General features: G+C 38.0%; 1 protein-coding gene across 1 annotated transcript; it reads left to right on the top strand.

Moving 5' to 3' along the window:
* The first annotated feature begins 290 nt into the window (after window positions 1–290).
* Window positions 291–6,237, top strand: LOC121962970 (dTDP-D-glucose 4,6-dehydratase-like). Its single transcript, XM_042513324.1, has 12 exons — window positions 291–480; window positions 1,521–1,587; window positions 1,709–1,777; window positions 2,404–2,494; window positions 2,593–2,741; window positions 2,828–2,926; window positions 3,629–3,688; window positions 4,261–4,304; window positions 4,422–4,587; window positions 5,168–5,223; window positions 5,360–5,457; window positions 5,646–6,237. The coding sequence occupies exons 1-12, from the start codon at window positions 434–436 to the stop codon at window positions 5,738–5,740; spliced, it is 1,041 nt and encodes a 346-aa protein (XP_042369258.1). The 5' UTR covers window positions 291–433; the 3' UTR covers window positions 5,741–6,237.
* The last annotated feature ends 4,685 nt before the right edge of the window (window positions 6,238–10,922 follow it).

Below are 10,922 nucleotides of genomic sequence, written 5' to 3'. Positions count from 1 at the left end.
CTAAATATGTTAACAAAATATTTTTATTTTGAAAATACTTTCCGGATGTTTACATATTTGTAGTGGTTAACTTTACGCTGTTGCCGTGCCAGGTCGGCACAATTGACAGTTTGACTGATGTGAAATTCACCCAATTAAACAGCGCGTATTGCTTACGTCACAGAAGGCAACCAATAAGAGAGTAGAAACTCCTCAACATGCGCTAAATATCCCGCCCCTTTTCAACGTGTCAACACTGCCGTAAAAAGACAGGTGAATGTCGCAAATTAGACAATGTAGGCAGTGTACTGACGGAAATAGAAAAGATCAGTGCTGCCTGTCAGTGAGCAGAGTCTGTAACGGAGTTTAAAACCATTAAAAATGTCATTATTATGTCTGTAGGAGACTTTAATGGGAAAAGACAGCTGCTGTTCAGTGTTGTGATGGTCAGAAGATGAACTTCAACAGGACTGTCCTGGTGACCGGAGGCTATGGATTCATGTGAGTTTATGATATTAAATAAAACTGAGAAGAACTACAGGACTATTTTTAGGATTTAAGGACGTTTCTGGGATTTAGGGACACGCTGGATTGTTAGGACGTTTCCAGGAGGATTTTAAGACATTTCTGAATTTTTGGAAGTGTCTCGTAATTTAGGATGTTTCTAGGATTTAAGGACGTTTTACGGATTTTAAAACATTTTTAGGATTTTGGGACTTTTTCTTTCTAGTATTTCGGGACACTTGTAGCATTTAAGGACACTTCTAGGATTTGAGGATATTTCTAGGTTTTTAAGGACGTTGCAAGGATTTTTGAACGTTTAGGACACTTCTAGGTTTTTAGGATTTTTCCAGAATATTTCTAGAATTTCATTTTTAAGATTGTTTTTTGGGGCTTTTGGTCAATAATGGATGAGACAGCTCAAGTGTAAAAGGGGAAGAGAGAGGCTATGACATGCAGCAAAGGGCTGAGGCTGGAATCGAACTTGTGTCCACTGAACAGGGACAAAGCGTCTCTGTACACGGAGTGCCCACTCTACCAACTGAGCTACTGGGTGACAAAATTTGTGGACATTTCTAGGACTTTAGGACATTTCTAGGACTTCAGGACCTCTGTTGGGGGTATGGGGGATCCTCCACTGGCACTTTTTTTGACAGACAAGCTCTGTTTTATCAGTTTTATGCACTCTGGCACTTTATGTATACTAAAAGTACTAAAACAGTTCCCAGTGTGAATCAATTTTATATATTTTTTGTGAATAAGAAAATGGTTGGGGTCCAGATTTGGCCCGCCAGCCGTAAGTTGAGAATCACTGCTCTAAACCCTACACATGGGACCTTTAACATGCTTATTACATGTAGGTTTTTGTGATGGATAATGTGTAACATTTACAATGTCCATTTAAAAAAAAAACAACAACAAATGCACCTAAGTAGCAGGAATTTAAAATACTTAATACAGTGCCTTAAAATTAAACTTCATTACAGCACTTGAGTGAATGTTTCGTACTGTTTGTCACCTCCTCCCATCTCTCCCTGCAGTGGCTCCCATCTTGTGTGTTCGCTGGTCAACAGACACTCTGACTGGAGAATTATCAACCTGGATAATGTAAGTCTGTACTGGTGAAACTGTCCACACATGCATGGTTGAATATATAGATGAATATATAGATGTGTGTTTCTCAGTATGTTGAGTGTATGCAGCGTAACTAATGTCTGATCTCTTCCAGTTTGATTACTGCTGCAGCCTCAGGAGTCTGGAGAGCGTTGAAGACAGAGCAAACTACACCTTTATCAGGGTGAGAGCTGCTGACATAAGTGTTATGAAACCAGAGACGATCAACAGCAACTGGTGTTGTGATCCCAGTTAACCCTTTGAAACCATTTCATTCAAAAACATGCAGTGAAAGAAGAAATGACACAAAAATAAGCAAGACATTAGTAAAAAGTCCAAGAAAATAACCCAAAAATTAATGATAGCAAAACAAACAAACAAAAATTAATTTTAAAAAAGAAAGAAAAAAAACCCCAAAACAACTAAATTACATGGAAAAGTGCGTAAAAAATAATAATAATTAAGCGACATAATTATGTATGTATATTGTATGTATTTATTTATATTTTTTCTCTAGCATTTTTCTTTTCTTTCCTTCAGCATTTTACTCTCTTTTTATTTAAATTTAAATATTGTCTAAATCTCCTATTTTGTTGCAGTTAGTGAAACTTTTCTCACCAAGTTGCTGAATGCCTTTTTTCCCCATGATTTTGAAAGAAATCACACTAATTTGCTCAGGGCTGAAGGGTTTAAATACTTGTTAAAGACGCCTGATAGCAGCACAAGAAAAGTGATGTTGCTCCAGGTTTCATAAAGATAGACTGTGCTATCACAATAAATAGTAGTTTGACTATTTAATTTCTTTGACAGGGAGATGTGTGTAACTCACGTCTGGTGAATCACATTTTCAACACAGAAAACATTGATGTGATCTTTCACCTGGCGGCCAAAACGCACGTCGGTGAGCAGCAGCCGTTCAAAATTAAATTTACACTTGTCCGTATGATTTTACTGTTAATATATGAATATTTAAATTTCTTACTTTCTTCCCTGGCTCAGAGTCATCGTTTGAAACTCCGTCTAGTTTCCAGCGTGTTAACATCGATGGGACCAGAGTTTTACTGGGAGCCGCCCATCAGGCTCGACACCAGCCACAGCGCTTCGTCTACGTCAGCACTGACGAGGTGTACGGTGCCAGTCTGGATCAGGTCAGTGAGGAGCGTCAGCTGATAGTAAAGTGTGTAAAGTTTTGGGGGTTTTGATTTGAGTTTTTTGGGATGTTTGTCGTTTGCAGGTGTTTGATGAGAGCAGTCCAGTGAGGCCCTCTAACCCGTATTCTGCCACTAAAGCAGCTGCAGAGTACCTGGTCAGATCCTACTGGGATAAATATAAGGTGTGTACACACACACACACACACACACACACACACACACACACACACACGCAGGTAGTGAAGTGGCTTCAGGATTACATCTGAAACTGAAGATATTTATCATAAAGTTCTTGATTTTCACAGTTACAGCATATTTTCTAATGTCAATCATTGAAGCAAAAATGCCAAAATAGTGATAATTTGCTGCTTTTCTGTTGTCTTATGTGATTGTAAACAGATCATCTTTGTTGACAGTTGTATGGACAAATCAAGCAATGTAATGATGTCATCTGTGATGTGCGTGATTTGTCTACTAGGTGTTTGAACATTGCCTCTCTCGCTAGTCAGCATTAGAAATACTTGTTTTTTAAACCTATTTTCAATGTATTATTTTATGTACATGTTTAATTTACATAATAATACATATTTTGATGACCAATTTTTTTAGGTGGTTTGCTGTGTGATTGCGTTTACCCGATACAAATGCCTTTGTAATAATCAGGCACATCTCCTAAAGATTTATTATTTCCGATTTCGATTTCACATGCCTCTGATAGTAAGCACAATATTTTTTAAGACGAATTTTTATAAACATTTTAGATGAAATTTTGCTGAATGTTTTCTGAGTGTTTTCTGTTTAAACATCATAGAAATTATTCATTAGCAACATCCTTAGATCTCACTTTCGGTATGCTCATAACTACTTTCTGCATTTGTCCCTAGTTTCCGATCATCATCACCAGAAGCAACAACGTCTACGGACCCAGACAGTACACTGAGAAGGTAAAACACCCTGACTTTCCATGACGATATTGATCAATGATTGATTCATTTGCCTAATTTAACTTTTTAAATTGAGCCTAAACATTGTTATTGTTTCTAAGAGCGGTTCTTACCTGGTTTTGTTGAGACTTGTGTTTCATTTACTCTGCAATCATTAAGAACATCAGGCAGCGTGTTTGAGTTGGACCTGTCAACCTGTAAACTGTACAGAAAAATCTATTTATGAAGTAAAAATGATGATATACTGATACATATGTTGTTGGTACACAGCACACAGTTTAAGCTGCTGTATTTAATTTCTAAAACAATGCTTGATTTTTGTCAAATAATGTGCACCTGTAACTACTTACCTGTTAGAGGCTGGACAGTCACCGAGAGTTTGTGCACGTTTATAACCTGCATTACAAAAGATTAAAGATACAATAAATCTTAAGTTCACAAGTGTGAGCCAGTTTATTTTCGTGTGGAACTGCAGATTTAGTTGTTTTAAATGCACAAGGTAAATAAGAGTAAGTGCAGTGACTTTATTTAAGCTCTTTTCTACAGTGATAAAGATATTCTCGATCTTTCAGGTCATTCCGAGGTTTCTCGCTCTCTTACAAATCAACAAAAAATGGTAGGTTTGAATTTTATTTTGAAAATATTTTCCTGGGAAACCAGCTTCAGTATTTGTTTGGCATTAACAGAGTAAATGTAGTTTCTAATCTGGGTTTCTCTCTCCGCTCTGCCGCAGCACCATCCAGGGAACGCTCCCTAAATCCCGCCATTTCCTGTTTGTTGATGACGCCATCAACGCCCTCCTGCTGGTTCTGGAGAAAGGGATTGTGGGAGAAATCTACAATGTGGGAACAAGCTGTGAGATTCCCATCGTGCAACTGGCCAGGGAACTTATTAAAATGGTGGGTTTAAGAACCTTCTTAACCCTTTAAAACCTGAGAAAATTGACTTTATTTGAAAAAATGGAAGAACGCAAAGAGCAGCAAAAGAAATCTTAATCCAAAAATTAGCAAGAAATTGGGAAAAAGTGCAAGAATATTATCTGAAAAGTGTACATATATATATATATATATATATATATATAGAATGAATAAAAAAATACTCAGACATGACCTGGAAAAAGTGCTAAAGTAAATCGAAATTCTGTAACATCATTTTAATTATATGAATTTTATATATAAATATCTTTTCCCTAGTTTTTTTCCAAAAAATTTTTTAATCTACCAATTTCTTGCAATTTGTGGAACATTTCTTACCAAGTTTCTCCTTGCCTTTTTCCCCCACTTTTTTTTTTTTTTTAAATTTAAGAAAATCTGACATACTTGCTCAGGGTTCAAAGATTTAAATACCTGTGAAAAGCGTCTGAATGCAGCAAAGGAAAAGTGGTGTAGCTCCATGTTTTAAAGTGTTAATTTTAACATGTAGCCGGAGGTAATGGATGTTCAGAAAACTGAACCGTTGAAACCGTTTTTTGTTGTCTAGGTGAAGAATGTGCCGGACTCTGAGGTGAACGACTGGCTCGAATTTGTGCCTGACAGGTGACTAAACACTGAATGTTACATCAGTAAACAAACATTTCCAAAGAAAATCTTTCTATTAGAAAAAATCTTCAGATTAGTGAGTTGAACTTACCACATACGAGAAGGTGAGTGACCTTTGACCTCTGCTCTGTAGGCCGCGTGTCGACCTGCGCTACCCCATCACATGTGAGAAGCTGCAGCAGCTGGGCTGGAGAGCGGAGGTGTGCTGGGCTGAAGGCATCAGACAGACTGGTACAATAACAAACATGAAAAACCTCAAGATAACTAAAGCTAGTAGTTTAATTTTGGCATTGTTGGACAAAAATCCCGTAATAAACTTTAAGCATATTGTAATTGAAGTGTTCTGAGTTTTGACCTTACTTCTGCAGCTCCTCTTTATAATGTGTGCTCTTCATGTCTGTATTTTGCTTGTTTTTTAGTCAAATGGTACCAAGACAACCCAGACTACTGGCTAGACGCGAGCAACGACCAACAACAAATCAAAAGCAACCTCGAAGAAGCCGCCAACAAATAAGTGGGCTCACCTGTCCCCTGCCGCTTGACTGACAGGACGCAGAGTGAACTGAGACACTGAGTTATTTTCTACAAATAAATGATTTCACATGACACAACTTATTTACATCTCAACTAACAAATACTGAACTCATGAGCAAACGTCAGTCTCACTGTTTTTTATTCTTGACTCTCTATAAATGATTGTTGGACCAACGGGCCCTGAAGTGCCAGACGACAGGAAGGCAGCGCCTCCCTTCAACCAAAGTTTTACCTGGAAATGAATGCACTTTATTTTGATATCAATGACAGATTCAGCTGATGTTAACATGCATAGCACTTGTGTCCTGAATGTATGGTGAAATTTCTGAATGACTTTGGGAAGCATTCACATTCATCTGTCACATATGTTTCAAGCTGTATGTTAAAATTAGAGTTGTGACTGATCTTTTTACACTTTGAAACCTGGGCAAATTGGCTTTAAAAAACTTGGGAGGGCGAGAAGCAACTTGACAAGAAATAGCCCAAAAATTAGCAAGAAATATGTGGCAAGAAAAATACCTGAAAATAAGAAAAAAAGTAAAACAAAAACAAGAAAATGACCTTAAGAAAGTGCTATTTTTTCTGTAACAATTTTGAATACATACGAAAATTATAAATATAGTTTTTTTGGACATTTCCATCTTCTTTTTGGAAACATCTAATGATCAATTGCAGCTAATTTTCAGGTATTTTTAGGCATATTTTAATTATTTTTGCAGTTTGCAGGACATTTCTTGTCAAGTTGCTTACTATGTCTTTTCCTGTGTTTTTGAAAGAAACTGAACTGATTTTCTCAGGTTTCAGAGGTTAACTGCTAGTAAAGGGCATCTGAATGCAGCACAAGATAACGTGTCGATCCATGTGTTGAAGGGTTAAATACCTTGTCTCATTTTCTTCTCTGTTGCCTTTAAAGTTCAAATTGAGCAGGTAGCTGGTACATCGAATGTTCTGGTGGTGGTCGGCTCAAACCAGGGAAGACGCATGCATTACGTTTCCATGCACTCAAGTAACGACGTTCCTCAAAAAATGAGAAAGTATTAGTTATGCACCAGCTCCTGCAAACATTCAGCAAAGGTGTCAATACATTTCAGTCATTTGTTTTTATACACATTGTAAAAAGATATTTGTCATAAATCTGTAGCATGTATTTAACAGCAAATAAACTTGTTTATTTAAAAACTTCCAGTTTCTTTGACCCACTTTTCTCAAATCCTTCAATTTCAAAGTAACATAAGAAGAAAAAATGGATCAACACAGTTTACATTTGCAAATCCAAACCTTTATTTGTGGTAAAATCAGAATAGACTGTTTTTGTTTTTTTTTTCTTCGTGCAGTGCTCCTCTTCGTGCACAACTGCTAAACTAATACATAAAGCAAATACTAACTACCAGGCCGGAGGTACTTTGTCTACACCGAGGGGTGTGGCCAATCAGTAATGGGGACAGCACTAACCATTTCTAAATACAATAATGCTTTTTTTTTTTTTAAATAAACTGCTAAAGTTGGTTTAGTGTCTTTCTCAGAATGCCTTTTGTGCACAACAGGACAAGAGCAATGAGCTTACTGTTGCAAAACTTTTTGTTTGTGAATAAAAATGGCGTAAAGTGTGATAATTCACCTACGTACCATATCTTTGATCTGTTACTGATTCTAGCTTTGCAGGGGTCAGATTGCATTCTGGTCAAATGAGGCTGCTTGATGGACAAATTTGTTTCCGTGTAACTGCATAACATCTGCAGCTGCAATTATATTCTCATGAACGAGATGGATGAAGATTCATACGGATATTATGTATGTGACAGACACCTGTATGGGCGTCGTCGGTCAACTTTTCCCCATTTCTGATTGGCCAGACGCTCCCCCATATGAGCATAAACCCGCTGACGCCTGAAAATATGCAAATCACAACAACATAGCAATAGAACCACAGTTAATTCTGTGTTATGAAGACTTTTAAGATCACCACTTGCCAGACATTCACAACAAGGGTATTAACGGGAAGGAAAAAGTGTAAAGACTCAAATGAAAAAAAAACAAAACAACATCTGACTTGGAGAGAATCTGGACACTTGTTTTTTGTACTGCATGTTTCTTTTTTTTTTATACAAAATGGTCTTTGATCGTAACGTTTTGTTAATTATTTTTTTTTAATCCAAACCTTGGCATATATGGTGGTATTGTCTCAAATTTTGTCTGCCAATTAAAAATGGCTATTTATGGTTGATTATCATTATTGGCAAATGGAACCTGTCACACAAACAGGTTTATGTATCTGATACTGAGTCCAATGTGACTTTAAAGGTAACCCGTGTAGGAGGTTTCTCTTAATGTGTCACAGTCGCGTCAACTGGAATAAAACCGTCATCACTCTGTGGCTTTGTGTGATTCTACATGCACATCTCTACGTGTTGTTGTAATGGGTATATTTCTACGAATAAGGACTGTGAGGGAACATAAGGAGTGCCGCCATCTCATATGAGAACTGTCTTTCAGAGAAGAATTCAGGGTCCAATTTTAATTGTCAGAAAATGTACTGTACCGGGTTTAGGTACTGGATCAGCAAAAACAGTCTGGTTAAACACGAAAAGATGTGCGCGTGGCATGGGTTGATCTGTATTGGCCTTAAACAGAGGATTGCCCATTTTTCCCAGGCAATTAGTCCAAACAATGTCTTACTGGACCAAGAGTCTATTTATCCAATAGTCCGTCATCCCAAAAAACAACACTTATTGCTCTAAGTCCCCTTTCTCCATATAAAGACAATTCTTGCTGTAAGAAAACCCAATCGCTAGAAAAAATGCTTGCATTTTACCTTTTTAGAAGACGTGGATTTGTTACATTTGTAACAATGCTGTGGTGAATGTGTGGTTATAATTTAGGCACAAAAAACACTTAGTTATGGTAAGAAAATATCATGATTTGGCTTTATCCCCCCCCCAAAAATAGTGGGTTTGGCTGGCGGAAAAATGCTGTTGAGAGATGCTGCAAAAGGTTGGAAAAAACATCTGGGATCTGCGGTTCAAACACTGCTGAGAGACAAAGACATAGGTGCGTAAAAACACCTGGGATCGCTGCCTAAAAAGCTGTTGTGATATTCCACGAAGGGTCAGCAAAAACACCTGAGACTGGTAGCTCAAATGCCGCTTGAAAATGCCACTAATGGTTGGTAATCACACCCCGTGATCGGTGGTTCAACGCCACTGAGAAACGCCGCAATGGGTCTGTAGAAACACCTGGGATCAGTGTCTCTGAACTGAAACTAGAAGTGAGCAACTAAGAGAAACTGGAGTTTGGAGAAATGGGCGTCTATTTTTGGGATAAAAGGCTGTTGGAAAAATTAGCTTTCAGTCTGATGGGACATTTTTCGGTCTAATGTCGGTCAGAATTTTGGACTGTCGGAACATGCCGTGACACCCTCACACAGAGAATTGGGGTTTAAGGAATTTATGATAGACAGATGATTGTTATCAGTTTGGCACCAGTAAAAGATATGGGATTTTTTAAAACCTTTATTCATAAATCGTTATCACAGGTTGCCACGGTGACATATTTAAAGAGAAACCCCTACACGCTGCATCTTTAACATTAAAAAGCTCACACTACCCCAGAAAAATAGAAATTTTCACTCATACCAATGACATTCAACATTCAAGTGCCAGTGTTTTTGTTTACTGTCTTTTGGTCAAGTCACTTTGTAAAATATCAACTTTTGTATTAGGCTTATAAAAATAAATATTTCTCAAAAATGCTTGATAAATTACACAAACTAGCAGCGAAAGTAGACTCGAGAACTCTGTGTGCAAACAGCTGATTCCTACGATTGCTGTTAACTACGACTCCACCTGGTCCCAAAAAATAAAACGGTTTCATATCTACAAGAACCTTTCCATACAACACATGCACACACACACGCACGCACGCACGCACGCACGCACGCACACACACAAACAGTCACACACACACACACTAAACTGTGGAGAAACCTTTCTCTTTGACCCCTGGCTGCGCTACACTTCAAACACTCACTCCTTCATTCCTCTCTGAGGTTTTGAAGGACATTTACTACAGAAGACTTTAGTTGAACATCAAACTAAACTGAAGTATTTTCTGTAAACTCAATGGGATTTCTACAACAGAGGGGCCTGCAGGCCGCAGCAATGGGAGCATAGCACCATTATTGTTCAGCTGTATACAGTGTAACCAACTTCACTATCAGCTCCTTTAGGGCTGGGTATCACCCTTGAATTTAAGGCATCATAAAGGTTTTTAAAATATTCAAAAACTAAAGTGCTGCATTTCTAAGTAAGAACTTTTCTTTCTGAGAAAATAAACATGTCTACTTTTGATTAGTGAAGCTCACGGTCCAAACAAATGTCACATCTAAGCTCATTTGCGGTCGATTGTATGGATTTATTCACATAACGCCACTTTCTACACTACTGAGTGGTAAAAACAGAACAACTATGGCAAAAACAACTAACATGAACAGGACGCACTGCAAGAGACTCCACAGCCTCGCTAGCTGCTCTGTGAGGCTGTACGCAGGCACAGCTAAATGCTGATATTAGCACGCTAACCTGCTCACACTGCTGACATGCTGATGTTTAGCAGGTAATGTTTATCCAGGGTTTCCCACGCATTCATTTATTTGCGGCCTGCCACAATTAAAACCTCTGCCGCCACGTTTTGACCACTATTTGTAGTAAAAGTGATACATAATCTTTAATTGCGCTGGGTCTAAAAGTTTGCTTTAACGTCAGATCTTCGACATAGCTCCTAAGTCTGTGGGAATCACTGGTTTACCATCTTACTTTAGCATGCTAGCATTTGCTAATTAGCACTAAAGACAAAGTACAAGTGATGCTAATGGCAATGGTATTAGTTTTGTAGGTATTTGGCAATATTCCAGTGTGTGTGACAACAGTGATGTCACATGCATACTCACTACTGAATCTAATATTGTTTATGAAATGGTTTGGATTTTTCATTAGTATTGAAAATACCCAGCCCTAACCAACATGTTTCAGTCTTAAGTGATTCCGCCTTTTTAAGGCACCGTGCACACGTCAGACTTTGGGCCAACTTGTGCTCTTATCCAAATGAAGCACAGACGGAAAACACCTCGTGCAGAGAATCTCGGTGACAGCAAAGTGAAAGCCACA

This window comes from Plectropomus leopardus, chromosome 24, assembly GCF_008729295.1.
Source record: "Plectropomus leopardus isolate mb chromosome 24, YSFRI_Pleo_2.0, whole genome shotgun sequence".
NCBI classification, from domain to species: domain Eukaryota; kingdom Metazoa; phylum Chordata; class Actinopteri; order Perciformes; family Serranidae; genus Plectropomus; species Plectropomus leopardus.
The sequence above is the reverse complement of the archived record's forward strand: the minus strand, read 5'-3'. Positions and strand labels throughout refer to the sequence as shown.